This window comes from Microcaecilia unicolor, chromosome 12, assembly GCF_901765095.1.
Source record: "Microcaecilia unicolor chromosome 12, aMicUni1.1, whole genome shotgun sequence".
NCBI lineage: Eukaryota > Metazoa > Chordata > Amphibia > Gymnophiona > Siphonopidae > Microcaecilia > Microcaecilia unicolor.
Genome location: NC_044042.1, coordinates 51040815 through 51061593, shown reverse-complemented (window position 1 = coordinate 51061593; position 20779 = coordinate 51040815). Strand labels below are relative to the sequence as shown.

The 20779-nt window shown below is 43.6% G+C and overlaps 1 protein-coding gene across 2 annotated transcripts in view; it reads left to right on the top strand.

Moving 5' to 3' along the window:
- Nucleotides 1-20233, top strand: part of ZBTB44 (zinc finger and BTB domain containing 44) — a 72427-nt gene extending 52194 nt beyond the window's left edge. The window contains exons 4-6 of one of the 2 annotated variants that reach the window (XM_030221285.1): nucleotides 14429-14592; nucleotides 15044-15344; nucleotides 19871-20233. In XM_030221285.1, the coding sequence (XP_030077145.1) occupies nucleotides 14429-14592; nucleotides 15044-15344; nucleotides 19871-20156 (751 nt within the window). In that variant the 3' untranslated portion in view covers nucleotides 20157-20233. The remainder of the gene's footprint in view (nucleotides 1-14428; nucleotides 14593-15043; nucleotides 15345-19870) is intronic. The other variant, XM_030221287.1, reaches the window with a different exon arrangement.
- The last annotated feature ends 546 nt before the right edge of the window (nucleotides 20234-20779 follow it).

The following is a 20779-nucleotide window of genomic DNA, read 5'->3' as shown; positions in this document are numbered from 1 at the left end:
CATTTGGCTAAAAAAGGCTCGACACCTCAAATCTGATCAATGGAGCACTGTTCACTCCACCTGCTATGGATCTCATTCTCACAAAAGATGTCTTGCCACAGGGTTATGGATCTCATCTGCAACAGTTCTGGACCCAGGACCTGTGGTACTCAGCAGAAGCGTCTTGGCATATCAGACTCGTCAAGCTTTGAGCCATGTACTATGTGATACTAACCACCTCTTATCTCATCAGGGGAAAAATCATTCTCTTACAGACAATCGGGTCACAATGTTCTGTCTGATCAGACTGGGAGATATGGGCTCTCTGAGTCTGTCAGAAGCCCACCAAATTTGAACAACACTCCTGTTCCTTCAGGCATTTCTACAAGCTTCATAAATTCCAGGACTTTCAACCAATTTGCAGACAGACTCAGCAGAGTATTAACACCGCATGAGCGGTCTCTTTCACCTCGAGCTGCTCAAAGAATTTCCCATCACTGGGTCATTCCAATAATTGACCTCTTCACCATGGAACTCAACTGCAAATGCAGGAAATTTGCTCTAGTCTCCTCTCAACAGATACCTTTTCTCTCACTTGTCTAAAGGCCTGTATTATGCCTTCTCTCTGATTCTCTTGCTCTCAAAAGTAATATGGCAAAGATTCAAGATGCAACAGATGTGGTATTCATAGCTCCCAGGTAGCCACAACAACCATGGTACCCCTGACTTCTGAAACTCTCCATAAACCATCCCATTCCCCTGGGTTCACACCCACAGTTATTTACTGAACAGGTTTGTCACCTACTTCTCCCCAACCTTTAGCTTCTGTACCTCTACAAGATTCTACAAGGCACAGTGGTGATGAATGTACTCTGTTTCAGATGATGGCATTTTTTGTTCTCCTGTGCACTAGGTAAGCTCTATCCTGTTTATCTTCTTAAGTGCTGAAGTGCAGGACTACTGCTTATACTTAAAGGTTAAAATAGTGTAGTTGGCATGTTAGTCCACTTGAATGTGCAGAAGTAAAAGTCAGTAAACAAATAAAACATGAGAGGTTACCTGTAAAAAGACTGATCTGATTTGAAAAAGGTTCAGATCAGATTTAGGGTTCCAGAGAAATGAGCCCCTCAATAAATGGCCCAGTACATTTCTATGGGAAAAGGAATTCCAGCTTATGTAGCATAGAAACTTGATATACAGTAAAACATAGCAGGAAATTCATTTTTCAAACTTTTTGCCCCATTCTGTACTCTCCCACAGCCCAAAACCTTTCTGCAACTACCGCACAAACCAAAAACTACCCCCTTCAACTACCCCACCACCCAGCAAACTATCCCCTGCAACTGCTGTACCACCCAACATACTTTGCCTATGCCCACAACCTAACCCCTGCAGAGAATACACCACCCTGCATATGGCTTCCACAGAATACCCTCTAAAACTGCCCTGCCACAAAACTGGAGGAGTAGCCTAATGGTTAGTGCAGTAGCCTGAAAACCAGGTTCACTTTCCACTGCAGCTCCTTGTGACTCTAGGCAAGTCACTTAATCATCCGTTGCCCCAGGTGCAAAATAAGTACCTGTGTATAATATGTAAACCTGCATTGATTGTAACCACAGGTGGTATATCAAATCCCTTTCCCCAACTCCTGTAAACTGCCCAACTCCAAAAAAAAAAAAAAAAATCCACACACAACCCCACTCTGCAACTACCCCACAAACTACTACTACTACTATTTAGCATTACTCCCTACAACTGCCTCACAACCAAAACTACCCCATATAGACTTCCCCTACCCCCAAAAAATATCCCCTATGACCCACCACTCCGCCCCCAAAACTACCCCCTGTAACTGCCACACAATCCCTTGTAACTGCATGGACTCCTAAAAACTGCCTCCTACACACATGTACACAGAGAAAAATAATTCCATGAGCTAGTGCTCCCCGCACTGCATGATTTTTTCCACCTGTTATTGGACTGAATGCATTTCCTGACTTAGCTTTCGGAAGTCACACTTCCTTGATGTTGGCTCCACTGTTCTGCACAAATGGGTGCTATCCCTTCCTACCAGCAAGTGGAGGTAGAGAAAACTGAATTCTGCCAGTGACATCACTGAACATAAGCTGTGGTGCTCCCTGGAAGAATCCAGTATTTTTCTCTACCTTCAGCAGGTGGTAAGTCATACTGATGGTGTGCCTGTGATTGTGTCTTTCGGCTGCTCTCGGGATTGTACCTGTTTGAGCTTGGAGCTTGGCTCTGTAGCCCCCAGGCGCACTTCTTAGTGCCAGTGTGTGAAGCTTTGGATCAGTCCTGCAGGGCTTTGCCCGAGGGTTGCAAGTCCCCATTTTCCTACCCCTCTTGCTGGTTCACCCTGTTTGAGTTTATTTCCCATAGGCTCCCCATGCAGCTCTCAGGCTTTCCAAAAGTGCTCACTTCAGCAGCCCATATATTTCAAAAAAATAAAATAAAATAAAACTAATTCAATTGGCCTGGCTACTTTTATCCCCTTTGTCAGGAGCTAATGCTATTGTAAAGAACTAAGGAGAGAATTTCCCTAAAGGCACAACCAGAGAGCAGGGGACGGCGGAGACACCAGAGCCCTGGGCTGAGTTAGGCCCAGGCAGGCCTGCATGCAACTGCCACGTGGGCATTCAGGGCATTCGCTGTGTGGTCTGCAAGAGCCAGCAGCAGAGCAGGGATAGTGGATTATTTTTATAATGTGAAAATGTGGCTCATTCAGTCTCTGTTTTTTCTCTCAGTGAACATTTTACATGTGCTGCCTCCCCCCACCCACCCCCAGTTCAAATGAATACATTCTTCTCTCAGTATTCTTGCCAAGCAATTGGCAGAATCCTCCTTTCTCTCTCAATTCACTCACAAACAGATGATCAAAAGCCCCGCGCTGTTCCAAATAGCGCTGGAACAGCGTGGGGCATTTAGACCTATGATCAGAGATAATTGCATCCAAATTTAAGCATGCAATTATCTCTGATCATGGGGTAGAAGTGCGGGAGAATTGTGCCTGAGCATGTGCTCAGCACAATCCTCCCACACTTGTTTGACAGGTCTGGGCTGTCAAAAGCCCAAACCTGTCAAACACAGGGGCTGGAGGGACCACCAGGCCCAAACAGCCCCTGCTCCGAGCAAGGCAAAACGGGGACTGGAGGTCCGGTGGACCTCCGGTCCCCCTGACAATCCCCCCTCCCCCCAGATTCAGGGAGGACTGGAGATCCAGTGGGTCTCCAGCCCCCCCCCCCCCCCTAAACTCCCCTCAACATTTCCAAAAAAAAGTCCCTGGTGGCCCAGTGGGCCTGTCCTGTTTGTCTGTCCTAATTAGATTGTAAGCTCTGTTGAGCAGGGACTGTCTCTTCATGTTCAAGTACCACCACCCTCCCCCCTCCCCCCCAGGTTGGAGAGCTGGAGATCCGGTGGGTCTCCAACCCTCCCTAACCCCCCAGCAAAGGGTCCCTGGTGGTCCAATGTCAATCCACCCCCCTCCCTACCTACCCTTCTACCCCGGGTTGGAAGAGGGAAGTAGCCTGCCTCCCTCCTCTTCCTTCGACACCGCAAAATGGTGGCGCCCAGCCCTGCCCAGTGTATCCTGGGATGCGCTAGGCAGGGCTTTACACCATATAAGAAACTCCCTTATATGGTGTGAAGCCCCACCCAGCACTCCCCAGGATACACTGGGCAGGGCTGGACGCTGCCATTTTGCGGCGGCGAAGGAAGAGGAATGAGGCAGGCTACCTCCGTCCTCCAACCCAAGGTAGAGGGGTAGGTAGGGAGGGGGGCGGACTGACACCGATCCACCAGGGACCCTTTGCTGGGGGGTTAGGGAGGGCTGGAGACCCACCGGATCTTCAGCCCTCCCTGAACCTGGTGGGGGGGATGGTCAGGGGGGACTGGCGGTCCATTAGACCTGCAAGCCCCCCTGTCGCTTGGGTGGGAGTGGGTTTGGTCGCCCACTGGGCCACCAGGAACTTTTTTTGGAAATGTTGAGGAGTTAGGGGGGGCTGGAGACCCACCGGATCTCCAGCCCTCCCTGAACCTGGGGTGGTTGGATCATCGGGGGGGACCGGAGGTCCGTCGATCCTCCAGCCCCCTGTCGCTGGGGGGTCTTCGGGTTTGCTTTGTTGGGGGGAATGGGGGCCTGCTAGCATGCAAATACATGCTGTTCAGGGCTCACCATTCCTCCCCATTGGTCTGCAAACCCTAACGCCAGCTCGGAAGTGGGGTAGGGTTTGCCGCAGCCAGCGACCCAATCTTTGGCGCACTGGTCGCTGATCATTGAGGATGAATATGTTTAGCCCTGTTTTGCATGCATTTGCATGCTAGTTACGTTCAGAGCCCTCAAGCGCGTTGTTTCACGTGCTCGGGGACTGATCATGGGGTGGTAGCAAATGCCGGCGCTAGTATGGTGCTAACAGCCTCTAGCGCCGGCGTTTGCTTCTGATCATCCCCCTGTCAGATAGGGAGAATAAATCCCTAGTCATGTGATAGGCTTTTTCACTTCTGCCCACCCCACGTCCATCTATAGTGGGGCCCTAGTAGTTTTTGGCTCCAGAGCTTGACCCAAATGATTTAGCAGGCCCTGCACAGGTCCCCTCCTGGGACCTAAACCTCATCCTCTTGGTGGGAGGCCCTGAGGGGATCAGCAAGATCTCTGTTTGGGGTCTAAGCACTGTAGAATGTGGTCATTCCAGAGGTCCAGATTCTTCGGAGGGAGCAGAGGAGGACTCGGATCCTTGTGGACTCCAGTTCCAAGGACCCACCCTGTTGAGAGGCTTTGAAAGAACGGCCCTATGGGTTTTGGCTGTTTGGCCACGAGGAGCTATCTCATCTTGGCTTAAGCCTCCCACAGCAGGCCCCTCAGGGCCCTAAAGCAGTTTCCTCTCCATAAGGCCCTCATGATGATGGTGGAGTGGGAATCCCCAGATGTTCCCCTTGGGGAGCCCAAGGCTCATGATCATCTCTATGCCTTTGCTGGTGAGATTTAGAACTGTTGAATCTTCCTGAAGGTGGACACCCTGGTTATGGTGGTCACGAAGGTGATCGCTGTGCCTATCCAAGGGGGCTCGGCCCCTAGAGGGAGCTCCATGAAAAGAATGCGGAGCAGCAGCTTGGCCTGGCTTTTTCAGTAGGTTCCCAGCATTCAGGCTGACATTTGTGGTGGTCATGTAGCTCCATGCTGTGTTATTTGCAGCAGTTGCTGGAGTCCCCAGAGGTTTCTCACCTGGAGTCTGGTACAGCCTTTGGGCAGACGTCCTCTACGATTTTGTCCATCTGACTTCCCTCTCAGTGGCGGCATTGGAGATTGCCGTTGGTTGTGTCTTTGCCGCGGAGTGCAGATGCACCTTCTAAGATGCTTTTGAGTCGGGTGCCTTTTAGGGGGTGTTTGCTCTTTGGTGATGGCTTCATGAAGGATATGGGAGAGGCATGGCTCTTCATCTCCCTGAACTGCGGCAAAGGGTGCGCAGTGATTCTCAGCCTCAAGGGCAGCGGGTCGCTTCAGGTCTTTTCAGCGTCCTTTGGCCCAGGCGGGGGAGGGCAGAGGAGGTCCTTGAAGCAGTGGTCCTTTCAGTGCTCCAAACGAGCCGTACCCTCAGGAGGGACTGCAGCCATTTGGCCTTCCCAATGAGAGTGTACCAAGCCCCCTTGTTTCCAGTGGGAGGCAGGCTGTCTCCCTTTCCCAGCAAGTGGGTCTGCTTCACTTCAGATCAGTGCATTCTGCAGGTGGTTGAGAGTGGGTACTCCCTGCATTTGGTTCCAGTTGCCTTCATGACCGCTCCCTGCGGCTCGGCTCTAAAGCACCAGGCTGTCACTCTTACTCTTCAGTATAACTGCAATCTAGGAGCAGTGGAACCTGCTTTGCTGATAGAGTTTGGCCTTGAGAGGTACTCTGTCTATTTTATGATCCAAAAGAAGGACTGTTCACCCCATTCTTGATCTCAAGGGGGTGGATAGTTGTCTGTCAGTTCAGCACTTCTGGGTGGAATCACTTCACTCGGTCATCGTCTCTGTGCAACTAGGGGAGTTCTGGACTTCCCTGGACCTCATGGAGGCCTACCTCCACTTCCCCATTGCACATCCATCACAAAAGGTATTTGTGCTTCTGTGTGTTGGGGCAGCTCTTTCAATTTTGGACCTTGCCCTTTGGCCTGGCTGTGGTGCCCTGCACGTTTTCCAAGCTGATGGGGGTGGTGGCTGCGCACCTTCAGCATCAGGATATTCAGGTTCATGTCCACCTAGACAACTGGCTGATTCAGGCTAACTTGGCTTCAGAGGCCAGTTTGGCTATCTTGCAGTCATTTCCCTCCTGGAATCCCTGGGCTGGGTAGTGAACTGGCCCAAGAGCCATCTGGCCCTGTCTCAATCCCTGGAGTATTTCAGGATCCACTTTGGCACTTTGAGAGGGATGTTCTTTTTTCTTTGGAGAAGCAGGCGGAGAAGCTCCAGGTACAGTTGCGCCAGTTGTGCAATCTCCCAGAGCCCATGATTTGGGATTACTTGCAACTCTTGGGCTACGTGGGAGGTGGTGCCTTGGGTAAGGACTTCATAAGAACATAAGTATCACCATACTGGGACAGACCAAAGGTCCATCAAGCCCAGCATCCTGTTTCCAACAGTGGACAATACGAGTTGCAAGTACTTGGCAAGATCCCAAAGCAGTACAATACATTTTATGCTGCTTATCCTAGAAATAAGCAGTGGATTTTCCCCAAGTTCATTTTAATAATGGCTTATGGACCTTTCTTTTAGAAAACTATCCAAACTTTTTTGTTAAACCCCACTAAGCTAACTGCTTTTACTACATTCTCTGGCAACAAATTTCAGAGTTTAATTACACGTTGAGTGAAGAAATATTTTCTCCGATTCCTTTTAAATGTACTACTTTGTAGCTTCATTGCGTGCCCACTAGTCCTAGTATTTTTGGAAAGAGTAAACAATTGAGTCATGTCTACCTGTTCAACTCCACTCATCATTTTATAGGCCTCTATCATATCTCCCCTCAGCTGTCTTGTCTCCAAGCTGAAGAGCCCTAGCCACTTTAGCCTTTCCTCGTAGGGAAGTCGTCCCATCCCCTTCATCATTTTCATCACCCTTCGCTGTACCCTTTCTAATTCCTGTATATCTTTTTTGAGATGCTGTGACCAGAATTACACAATATAGTCGAGGTATGGTCGCACCATGGAGTAATACATACAAAGGCATTATGACGTGCTCATTTTTGTTTTCCATTCCTTTCCTAATAATACCTAACATTCTATTTGCTTTTCTTAGCTGCCGCTGTACACTGAACAGAGGGTTTCAATGTATCATCAACGATGAAACCTAGATCCCTTTTCTGGTCGGTGACTCCTAATGTGGAACCTTGCATTACATAGCTATAGTTCGGGTTCCTCTTTCCCACATGCATCACTTGGCACTTGCTTGCATTAAACATCATCTGCCATTTGGATGCCCAGTCTCCCAGTCTGATAAGGTCCTCTTGTAATTTTTCACAATCCTCTTGCGATTTAACAACTTTGAATAACTTTGTTTCATCAGCAAATTTAATTACCTCACTAGTTACTTCTATCTCTAGGTCATTTATAAATATGTTAAAAAGCAGCGGTCCCAGCACAGACCCCTGAGGAATCCCACTATCAACCGTTCTCTATTGAAAATACTGACCATTTAACCCTACTCTCCGTTTTCTTTTAACCAGTTTTTAATCCACAATAGAACACTTCCTCCTATCCCTTGACTCTCCAATTTTCTCTGGAGACTTTCATGAGGTACTTTGTCAAATGCCTTTCGAAAATACATAATATCGACTGACTCACCTTTATCCACACGCTTGTTTACCCCTTCAAAGAAATGTAATAGATTGATGTGGCAAGATTTCCCTTCACTAAATCCATGTTGGGTTTGTCTCTAATCCATGCTTTTGAATATGCTCTGTAATTTTGTTCTTTATAATAGTCTTTACCATTTTGCCCTGCACCGATATCAGGCTCACAGGTCTATAATTTCCCGGATCAAGTTGGAACCTTTTTAAAAATCAGCGTTACATTGACCACCCTCCAATCTGTGCTTGATTTTAAAGATAAATTACATATTACTAACTAGTTCTGCAAGTTCATTTTTCAATTTTATCAGTACTCTGAGATGAATACCATCCGGTCTAGGCTATTTGCTACTCTTCAGTTTGTCAGATTGCGCCATTACATCTTCAAGGTTTATAGAGATTTTATTCAGTTGCTCTGACTTGTCAGCTTTGAATACCATTTCTGACACCAGTATCTCTCTGAAATCTTCCTCAGTGAAGACCAAAGCAAAGAATTCATTTAATCTCCCCACTATGGCTTTGTCTTCCCTGAGTGCCCCTGTTACCCCTCAGTCATCTAGCAGTCCAACTGATTCTTTTGCTGGCTTCTTGCTTTTAATGTACCTAAAAAAACTTTTTACTATGTGTTTTTGCCTCCAAAGCAATCTTTGCCTTCCTTATCAACGCTTTGCATTTGACTTGCCATTCCTTATGTTGTTTCTTATTATTTTCAGTCGGATCCTTCTTCCTTTTTCTGAAGGATTTTCTTTTAGCTGAAATAGCTTCCTTCACCTCACTTTTTAACCATGCCAGCTATTGTTTGGTCTTCCTTCCTCCTTTTTTTAATACACGGAAAATATTTGTCCTGCGCTTCCAGGATAGTATTTTTGAACAATTTCTCCTCTTTTTTTCCACCATTCTTCTCATTTTATCATAGTCTACATTTTGAAAGTTAAATTATAATGTATTGGATTTCCTTTGTGTACTTACTCGAAAGCCGATATCAAATCTTATCATATTATGATAACTGTTATCAAGAGGCCCTAGCACCATTACCTCCTGCACCAGATCATGCGCTCCACTAAGGACTAGATCTGGAATTTTTCCTCCTCTTGTGGGCTCCTGTACCAGCTGCTCCATAAAGCAGTCCTTGATTTCATCAAGGAATTTTACCTCCCTTAGCATGCCTAATGTTAAATTTACCCAGTCAATATCGGGATTATTGAAATCACCCATTTTTATTGTGTTCCCCACTTTAACCTCCCTAGTTTCTGATAACATTTCTACATCTGTCTGTTCATCCTGACCAGGTGAACGGTAGTACACTCCTATCACTGTCCTTTTCCCTCTATTTGATTCAAGGCCCTCCTTAACATACAGTGCTACCCCTCCACCAGTTCGATCCACCCTTTCACTATGATATAATTTGTACCCTGGTATGACAGTGTCCCACTGGTTATCCTCCTTCCACCTCAGAGATGCCTAGTATAGCTAGTTTTTCATTTAGTGCAATATATTCTAACTCTCCCATCTTATTTCTTAGGCTTCTGGCATTTGCATGTAGACATTTCAAGCTATGATTGTTCCTATTTACATCTCGCTCAGCAGTTGACAGTGTTAATTTGCAATCTTTTGTCTGCTTTTTATTGAAAGACATCTGGTCTACTATGGTCTCTCATGCAGCCTCGCTATTGGGATACCCTGTCTTCCCTGTTTTGGTGATATCTTTGAAAGATACCTTGTTCCGAACCATGCACTTTTGAATGAATGTCTGCCTTCCCCTTCCATTGCCCTCTGCCACCCAAGGTGAGGCTCAGTCTAGCCTGGTTTTACAGTTCAGCTCACCTGCTGGGAGGGGTTCCTCTGGATCCCCTGCAGTGGATTCTGGTCTCCATGGATGCAAGTCAGTTTGGTTAGGAGCTCATGTTCTGGGCCATGTGGCACAGGGCACCTGGTGAAGTCAGGAGGTGTCCTGGTCCATCAGTTGCCTGGAGTCCTGGGCGATCTACCTAGTTCTGCATGAGTTTCGGCAACGCCTTGAGGGAAAAGTGGTCAGAGTGATGTCTGGCACTGCCAAAGTGGTGGTGTACATAAACAAGCATGACAGCCCCAGGAGTCAGGCAGTGGCGCTGGAGGCAGCATGTCTCTGTCAGTGTATAGAGACCCATCTGCAGACCCTTTCAGCGGTCCATATTGTGGACAAGGACAAGGTACAGGCAGACTTTGTTATTCGCTCCCTCGTGGATCCAGGAAGGTGGAAACTGGGTTAACAGATCTTTCAGCTCATTCTGGATTGCTGAGGCCCTCCACAGTTTGACCGGATGGCGTCCAGGATCAGTTCAAAGGTGGAGTACTTCTTCATTTCATTTATTGTAATTTATATTCCACTCTTATTCAGGGTGGAGTACAATCAAACATACATACATAATAAAAACATATTTTAAAAAATCATACAATAACCAACTATAGGAACCATATAGACCTATAATAACAACTATAGGAACCATATAGACAAACAAAAAAAGGCAATCTCATATCAGTCTCCACTTTTAATCAAGCCAGAGATCTTCAGTCGGCAGAGGGAGCTGCCCTGGTTTGCTGGAGATGTTCCTCTGTCTTCCTTCTGTAGCCTCTGATAGTCAGTCTCTTGCGCAGGATCGCAGATCATCCTCATCTGTTCATGCTAGTAGTGCCGGAAGCCTCACAGGCTATGGTATGCAGTTCTCCAGCGCCTCCTGGTGGAGGATCCTCTTCCACTGTCCAGGGGTCACAGTCTGCTCTAGCAAGGGCCAGTAGACATAGAAGATCTGGATTCCTTCTAGCTTATGGTTTGGTCATTGGGAGAAGACAGAGAAGTGTGGGTTCTCCCCCCATGATGATTTCTACGCAGCTCCTTTCTAGGAAGGCTCAAGGTCCCTGGCTTATGTCAGGGTCTGGCAAGTTCTTGAATCCTGGTACGGGAAGAAGTCCTCATCTCCCTGGGCTCAGATTCCTGATATTTAGGGGGGAGGGATTGAGCTAGGATTGGATCAGGGGCTGTCTCTGAGTTCCCTGAGGGTTCAGGTGACTTCAGTGGGAAGATGAAGGGTATCTCTCTGGCTTTGCATAGATAGATGTCTCTTCCTGAAGGGGGTGGCTCATCTGCGCCCACTGCTGCAGCCTTCCTTCCCTTCATGGGACCTCAGTCTGGTGCTCCGGTCACTGTTAGAGGTCCCATTAGAGCCTCAGCACTCAGTTTCCACCAAGGACCTTACTATCAGGGCAGTGTTTCTGATAGCTATCACCTCTGCTCATAGAATCTCAGAGCTGCAGGCACTGTTTTTCCAAGACCTATATCTGTCCTTCATGGAGGACTCAAGGTCCCTGTGTATGGTCCTCTCCTTTCTGCTGAAAGTGGTGTCTCTGTTCCATGTTAATCAGGAGGTCTGTTCATCCTCCTTTGTGGCTGAAAGTTTGACTCTTGGGGATCAGAAGCTTTACAAGCTAAATATCAGTAGATTGCTGCTCCAGTATGTAAGGGAGACAAATGAATATTATATGTAAGGGAGACAAATTAATGTTCTCTGTCCACCATGGCACCTGGAAGGACCAGGCAGCCTCATGGCCTCCATTGCATGGTGGATCAAGGTAAAGACCTCAGCCCGGGGTTCTGAGTGCGCTTTGTGCTTTCTTTTCAGTGCTTCAAAAATAATTTTCATTTTGTAATTGGCAGCCATATGGGGTTCCTGTGATAAGGCTATATCCTGGTATATGCAGGATAGTGAGTGTTACTCCATGGTGTTTTGCTCGCTTGATTATCGTTGCAGCTTCAGTGGTTGATGGAGCATGGGTACATTACAAAGGGACCTTCTGCTGTTTAGACGGCATTCTGGATTGTTCCAGGGAGCACCACAGCTTATGCCAGTGATGTCACTGGCAGAATTCAGTTGTCTCTACCTCCATTATGGTACTGCGGCCGCTTGATAACAGTGATCATAATATGATCAGTTTTGATATCAACCTTGAAGTAACTATACACAGCAAGTCAAATACATTAGCGTTTAACTTTAAAAGAGGAGACTATGATAAAATGAGAAGAACAGTTAAAAAAAACGTAGGGGGGCAACTGAGAGGGTAAAAACTGTACAACAGGCATTGAAGCTGTTCAAAAATACCATCCTGGAGGCCCAGGCCAAACATATTCCGCGAATTAGAAAAGAAAGACGGAAGTCCAAAAGACAGCGGGCTTGGTTGAAAAGTGAGGTGAAGGAAGCTATTAGGGCTAAAAGAAACGCCTTCAGAAAATGGAAGAAGGAACTCTCTGAAAATAACAAGAAGCAGCATAAGGAGTGTCAAAGCAAACGCAAAGCGCAGATAAAGAAGGCCAAGAGGGATTACGAAAAAAAGATAGCATTAGAGGCAAAAAAACATAGCAAAATTTTTTTTCGGTATATTAAAAGCAGGAAGCTGGCAAAAGAATCGCTTGGGCTACTGGATGACAGAGGGGTAAAAGGGGCAATCAAGGAAGGTAAAGACGTATCGGAGAGATTGAATGAATTCTTTGCTTCGGTCTTCACTGAGGAAGATTTGGTGGGATACCGGTGTTGGAAATGGTATTTCAAGCGGACGAGTCGGAGAAACTTACTGACTTCACGGTAAACCTGGAGGACATAATGGGGCAGTTCAGCAAACTGAAGAGTAGCAAATCTGGACCAGATGGTATTCATCCTAGAGTACTGCTAGAACTGAAAAATGGACTTGCGGAGCTACTGTTAGTGATATACAATTTATCCTTAAAATCGAGCATGGTACCAGAAGATTGGAGGGTGGCCAATGTAACGCCGATTTTTAAAAAAGGTTCCAGGGGAGATCCGGGAAATTATAGACCGGTGAGTCTGACGTCGGTGCCGGGGAAGATGGTAGAGGCTATTATCAAAAACAAAATTACAGAGCACATCCGAGGACATGGATTCCTGAGACCAAGTCAGCACGGCTTTTGTGTGGGGAAATCTTGCCTGACCAATTTACTTCAGTTCTTTGAAGGAGTAAACAAACATGTGGACAAAGAGGAGCCAGTTGATATCGTGTATCTGGATTTTCAAAAGGCGTTTGACAAGGTACCTCATGAAAGGCTACAGAGGAAATTGGAGGGTCATGGGATAGGAGGAAATGTCCTATTGTGGATTAAAAACTGGTTGAAGGATAGGAAACAGAGAGTGGGGTTAAATGGACAGTATTCACAATGGAGAAGGGTTCCTCAGGGGTCTGTGCTAGGACAGCTGCTTTTTAATATATTTATAAATGATTTAAAGATGGGAGTAACTAGTGAGGTAATTAAATTTGATGATGACACAAAGTTATTTAAAGTCGTTAACTCGCGACAGGATTGTAAAAAATTACAGAAGGACCTTACAAGACTGGGAGACTGGGCGGCTAAATGGCAGATTACGTTTAATGTGAGCAAGTGGAAGGTGATGTGATGCATGTGGGGAAAAAAGAACCCGTCGTCGATAATACACTGAAACCTTTTGCTCAGTGTGCTGCTACGGCTAGGAAAGCGAATAGAATGTTGGGTATTATTAGGAAAGGTATGGAAAACAGGTGTGAGGATGTTATAATGCCGTTGTATCGCTCCATGGTGCAACCGCACCTTGAGTATTGTGTTCAATTCTGGTCGCCACATCTCAAGAAAGATATAGTAGAATTGGAAAAGGTGCAGCGAAGGGCGACTAAAATGAAAGCGGGGATGGGACAACTTCCCTATAAAGAAAGACTAAGGAGGCTATGGCTTTTCAGCTTGGAGAAGAGATGGCTGAGGGGAGACATGATAGAGGTATATAAAATAATGAGTGGAGTGGAACAGGTGGATGTGAAGCGTCTGTTCACGCTTTCCAAAAATACTAGGACTAGGGGGCATGCAATGAAACTACAGTGTAGTAAATTTAAAACAAATCGGAGAAAATGTTTCTTCACCCAACGCATAATTAAACTGTGGAATTCGTTGCCGGAGAACGTGGTGAAGGCGGTTAGCTTAGCAGAGTTTAAAAAGGGTTTAGACGGTTTCCTAAAGAACAAGTCCATAAACCGCTATTAAATGGATTTGGGAAAAATCCACAATTCCAGGAATAACATGTATAGAACATTTGAACGTTTGGGAAGCTCGCCAGGTGCCCTTGGCCTGGATTGGCCGCTGTCGTGGACAGGATGCTGGGCTCGATGGACCCTTGGTCTTTTCCCAGTGTGGCATTACATCTGCTGGTAGGAAGGAATAACACCCATTTGTGCAGAACGGCGTCACCGACTAAAAAAAAGAAAATTATCCAGTAAGACACAATTTCTCCTCCTTTCATCAGGTCAAAGCAAAAGATAGTAATGTCATAAATATTGAGTCAGATTACATTAAAGTGGTGTTGGGAAGGGGGAAAATGAGGGGTGAAGGATGAATTGTTAGCAGAATGATTAGGAAGTTACAAGAGGAAGCAGAATAATGAGTTTGAAAACCTAAGCTTCTTAAGTCTGTTAGTTTTGAAGTGTTTGATCATTTTAACTTCAAATATCTTACCTTCCTGATTAAAATTCTTATAAGTCCAAGTGAAAATAATGATAATACGTTTTAACTTCTAGGTAGCAAAACTGTGAGTTGCTTTTCTCTTACAGACTGGAGCATGCCCAGTACCCATATCAACTCTACATTACACCCTCAACTAGCAGCACAGAACGCCCTAGCCCAAACGGTCCCGACAGACCTTTTCAGTGCCCAACCTGTGGTGTTCGCTTCACTCGCATCCAGAACTTAAAGCAGCACATGCTCATCCATTCGGGTAAGGAAAACTTTAGTGCTGTTCCATGTAAATTATTACTAGTCGGGTCCCATGATCTGCTGCATCTAGAGCGCAAGCACATATCCTTCTAACTTTAAATGTGATTTTTTTAATTTCTCTGTAAATTGAGTAAATAGGAAATTCTGGCAGTGAGAGCAGTAATCACAGTCTAAGTTAATACTTTCCCTACACACCTAAACATGCCTACTGGCCATTACCGCTTTTCCCCTACAGCTGAAGCATTCTTTATTAAATAGATTTTTAAAGTATAATGGTGTCTTTGCTTTAGCCAAGCAATTTTTCAGGATTAGTCTGAGTCAAGTAAATTCATTTTCAGCTCAAGCTACCTTTGCAACCTAAATCTGAGATAAGAGCAGTGTGCAAGCAGCAGTATTAGACTGTACGCTGTAGTATTTTTTTTGAATTATATTATGTATTTATTTTCTTTCAGGCATTAAACCATTTCAGTGCGACCGCTGTGGGAAAAAGTTCACGCGGGCTTACTCCCTAAAGATGCATCGCCTGAAACACGAAGGTAAACGCTGTTTCCGGTGCCAGATATGTAGTGCCACATTCACTTCCTTCGGGGAATATAAACACCACATGCGGGTTTCTCGGCACATTATCCGCAAGCCTCGGATTTACGAGTGCAAAACATGTGGCGCCATGTTCACCAACTCTGGAAATTTAATCGTGCATCTGAGGAGCCTGAATCATGAAGCGTCAGAGCTAGCAAACTACTTCCAGAGCAGGTGAGGTGCACAACAACATCCAGAAAACAAACAAACAAACAATCCTAGTTGAGGAAACTGCTTTACTAAAACCATCTCTTCCTGCTTTCTGGGTTAACCTATGGTTCCTAACAGGTTATTACAATAACCGGTGTTCATTTGTGTCTAAATTGCTAGATTTAATCTTTCGATTTACTTTTTAGGTATTTTGATTAGGTTATACTTTTGTGAATGTAGTGCTAATTGAAACTGAGGCACTTCTGTTTCCAGAGCAGATGCAGATAAATACGCCATAGTGGTGCACAATGAGCATTCGAAAGGAGCAAGGCAAAAGTCTTCCACAGAAAAGTCCAAGAGTACAAAACAACTGGAGGAAGGATGTTCCAGGAGAATCGGACATGAGTAAAGTCTGTACTTCTAAAAATCCTTTATTCTCCAACAAAGTCTCAAAATACAGCAGTATACCAACAACATGAAATCTGAGTCCATCAGAGATATAGATGCATAAAGACCCTAAACAGGCCATGTTTCAGCGTAAAGCCTTCTTCAGGAGTCTCTAATTAATGACAAATCATGATCTAAAGAAGTAAATCATAATTTAAAAGAATATTAAAAAAAATATATATAGAGAGAGAGAGAGAAGGGAAAAATGGAAAGAATAGAAGAGACAGGATATGTGTGAAAGGGTGTGGACACCATGAAATAAACAAAGAGGGAAAATAGTATTACTAAAAGTGAGACATAAGAAATGCTATAATTAACCATACAATAGGAAAGCCAGAGAAGAATATAGTGTAGGGTCTTTGTACATCTACATCTCTGGTGGACTCAGATTTCATGTTCCTAGTATATTGCTGTATTTTGAGACTTTGTTGGAGAATAAAGAATTTTTTAGAAGCTTGGACTTCATTCTGGAACATCCTTCCTCCACTTGTTTTGCAATGAGCATGAGCAGTGCCGGCTTCGTGCCCATTATCTTGGCAGCATTTCTCAACCCTTGCTGTGGAGGGCTAATGAAATGGCTGATTTCTTGTCCTAGCTAATCTTCAGTATCTTTGCTAAAATTGCTGAATGGTTTTATAAGGTTTTATAATTTTCAAAAGTTACGGTGGCTTCTTAATGCCCATGATTTCTTGAACATAGTTAATTCTCGACAATTACATTTCAGGAAACATTGATAATTGATTTTGTATAATAAAGCTTCAGCTTGTATGAGACGAGTAACATCACCATAAAAATGATACTTCATATTGCCTGCTACTGTACTAAACTTAAAGTAGCAAAATTGATTTGTAATTTGTCTTTTAGCTTTTTTCCTTTATGGGTATGGGTCATGCATTTGATACACTGCTGTTCTGTGGTACAACCAAAGCAGTTTACATATTATATGCAAGTCCATTGGAAATTCCCTTCATCTAATTACTAAAATAATTCCTATGCTGCTGTATAAGCTGCCCTTTTCTTTTCTCCTTTTTTGTTTTTTTTTTTGTTAATATCAGAGACTCCCAAGATCTGGTCTTAAAATGTAGGATTCTGGGTTTACTGCTTGTGTTCCACCACTGCATTTCTTCTAAACAGGTTGTTTAATTTTCCAGAAATCTAAACAAAAAGGTAATTGTAATAGTAATGCTGTGTTCTGAGAGCAGTAGAATGTGAGAAATATATTCCAGCTGGTTGGTTCCAAATATTTTATTAAGAAAAAGTGTGTGATCTTAGAATACCTACCCTCCCGGAAAGCACTACCATGATAACAACATTGACCCAGACTTCATCCGTGTTGAACCTGCTTTGAGTGGGAAAGCACGGGATACAAATGTAATAATAAATAAATATTATAGATTGCTATCAGGCTACACCTAAACTTATAGCTTGTGTTGGCTCCTTCATCCCTACCTTGATTGCACAAGGGAATTTGGTTCATAGGATAATATACAGTAGCAAAAGTAGTTATCCTTAAAAATCTGTTATAATGGTCAGCAAGAAAAGTGGAACCGTAATCAAACCTCGATTGTTGTTTAGTTTATTTAGATTTTTTAGCAGGCTTATTTGTAGAGCTTATGTATGATTTAGATTAGAAAAGTGGTTAGAATTAAAATAATACTTTACCATAACTGATGCAGGTGCAGTTATACTGAAGTACCTGCCCTAAGAGAACAGAAGTTGGAACTAATTCCCTAACTGTAGAACTGCACACCCTTTCTGGGGGAGAAACAACTCCAAATTAACATCCTCCATAACTCTGGGAAAGCTCCAGTTGCTGTAATCTTAACCACCATCTTGATTTTTGTTACAGTCTACCAGAGAAGATCTCAGGAAGTCTAGGTTCCACTGAGCCAATTCCTGCATTTCAGACCAAATTTTATTTTTTGTTACATACAACAAGACGTGGTACTAGCTCTTTCTCAATTATAAATTTTACTGCTGAGTTACTATGTTTGAAATTCTCCTATACCTTTAGGGACAGTCATTATCAGAATAGTATCACAAGGTAGCTCAGATTGCATGGCTTCCAGTTGGTTTATGTAGTCTGTGATTTCACTTGTGACATACCCAGTATCAGCTAATTTGCTTATGTTAGTGTAAAGCAGCTCATGTATTTTGCAAAAATGTCTGAGGCTTGGAATAGAAAGTAAATTACAGGACCAGCATTTGAAGAATTGCTAAAATAGAAATAGTGATTTTTAGTAAAATAAGAATTACAGCATGTAAATGCCTTTCAAACACTTTTTAACGTGAGTACAGACACTTTTGCCATGGAGGTACAATAACATTCCACTAAAGCTACATTGGCTAGAAACTTGGTTGGCAGAGGAAAGATTCGCCATGATCCTACCAATTGCCCTATCAAAAATGACTAAAACATAATGGAGCCGAGTATTTTGATGAAGCTGAATACTAGAAAATCTGTTCATATGCGTGGTTTCACTTCCTTTCCTATTTAAGGCTTTCACAGCAGTGCGAGCAGAATCCTTTTGTCTAATTGTCTGGTTTGGCTGCCTCTTACACAGAAGCCCTCACTATAAGGATTAAATGTTGGCTTGAACTGAGCCCCAGCTGAAGTTGGAGGCTGTCTATTGAACCTTAGCTTTTTATTATTAATAGAAATATAGAATATTATAGCAAATAAAGACCAAATGGCCTATCTGTCCATCCATAATGTACTATCCCTTCCTCTCCCTTAGAGATCCTGTGTGCTTGTCCCATACTTTCTTGAATTCAGATAGTCTTTGTCCCCACCAGGAGGCTGTTCATGCATCCACCACCCTTTCTGTAAAGAAGTATTTCCTTAGATTACTCCAGAGCCTGTCCCCTTTTACCTTCATCTTATGCTCCCTCATTCCAGAAGTGCATACTTGCTGATTTTGGAATGTATAAAGAGGGGCATCACACATAGAGGGAAATAATATTGCCTCTGTACAAGTCTCTAAAGTACAATCTACCAAAGGGCATGATACAGCAGAGACGGTATAAAGGTATGCTACCAGCATGGTACATTATGGCCTGCATTTAAGCCATATATAGAAGGATTGAATGAGCTAAAAGTATATTCTGCAGAAGAAAGAAGATGAAAGGGAGAGTTGTGGTAGAAACTTACAAATATCAAGCAAGATTTAATAGGATTCTGGAAGGGACGCATATTTCATAGTGAATGAAGTTCAGGTATAAGGAAGAGAGGCTCAAAAAGAATATGAGAAAACACTTTTTCACCAATACAGTCATGGACAGTTGAAACATAGTTCTGCCAGAGTTGAAAAGAGTCAAAAGTAATGACAGAATTCAAGCATATTTAAGACAGACATAAAGGGAACTTAAGCAGCAGAGGAAGGGAAAAAGACTATAAATCTAATATGACCTTTGACAGAAAAGTCACAAACATTATGAATTTGGCTTCTGACCTTGCTGTGCTCATAAAATCCCTAGAGTGATATCAGAAACTGAGTTCCCTGTACTAAAATATTTTGGTAAGATATGTTTTCAAAAGAAAATTCTCTCCCAGAAAGATTCTTTACAAAATTGATCTCTGCTGCTGCTGGTAGGGTTAATTTACAGCCAGTATTTATTCAAAATGCTTGGTATGGGATTTGGGGTTTTTATTAGTTTTCTTTTTGAAACTCTAGCTCAAAGCAAGTTATATTTCAGGCACAGTAGATATTTCCCTATCTTGGAGAGCTTAAATCTTAAGGTCTATTTATTAGGTATTTTTCTCAGACACAAAATGGGATAAAACTTTTAGTAAATAGGTTCCTGAGCTTGGCTTGTACTTGAAGCAGTGAGGGGTGAATTGACTTGCTGAAGTGGCTTTAGTGGGAAAAGCAGGATTTGAACTCGGGTTTTCATGCTTCTTATTCTACTGCTCTCATCACTAGGTACTCACTCCTCTATTCATGTTGAGTGTCTAGAAACAGAGAACCTCAACCATTACTGTCTAGCTCCATGTGATTGTAAATTTGCTGAATATTGGTGGTGATTCCTAATACCTTTATTACTGTATTGAATTATAATCTCTATCTCTCCCTCTCCCCATCCTTTACCCTTTTTCTTCCTAGTGATTTCCTAGTGCCGGATTACTTAAACCAGGAACAGGAGGAGGCCCTTGGGCACTATGAGCTAGCAGAGCACAGTTTTGAGAGCAATGCCTCTGTCCAAATGCCCGTCATTTCTCAAGTCTCCTCAACACAGAACTGTGAAAACACTTTCCCCTTGGTGTCTCTGGGAGGGCTGGTAGAAAAGGAAGAAGAAGAAGAATTGCCAGAGCAGCCAAAACCTAGTGCCATTTCGGAGAACCCTAAAGATGACACCCCAAAAACGGAGCTATCTATTGCTCTTGAATAATGGCAGTTTGGTTGTTTTTAATTTTTTTTTTTTTTTGGCTCTTTGGAAAGTGCCTGTGTTTGGTCCTGTACATTTTAATTTAATTTTTATAAATGAGGAAGGAAAGAAAAAGGAAATGTTGACTTTTTTTTTTTTTTAAGAAAATGTTTTGAAGCTATGTATCGAACAGAAAACTTTAACATTAATTTTTTTCAAAGATTTAGATTTTTGGGAGGATAAACCTTTGAAGACCAGAATGCACAACAATCTCCCCTAGACAAATCATTGAAGCTGTGACAGACTTGTTCCTCATAAGAAACTCCAGACTAAAAACCAAGAATCGTTTCTCGTTTTTTACCATACCAGTGAATATTTTAAATAATCTATATTGCATCGCAGCAGGCTCTGAGAGGGAGAGAAGAAATCATAATTTTATCCATGCATTTCAAAGAACACGTGTAGGAGAAAGTGCCCAGAAGTATGACACTGGAAGGCTTTCCGAGTAGATGTTGATCATTGGTCTACAAGGAATGCCATGTCACAGGTTAAGTATAGTGCAGACAGTTCTAAGTCAACAAAAAGGGCTCTCTGTGAGATGAAAACAGACTTGTCTCAAAAAGATGGTACAACTCAGATGAGAAATA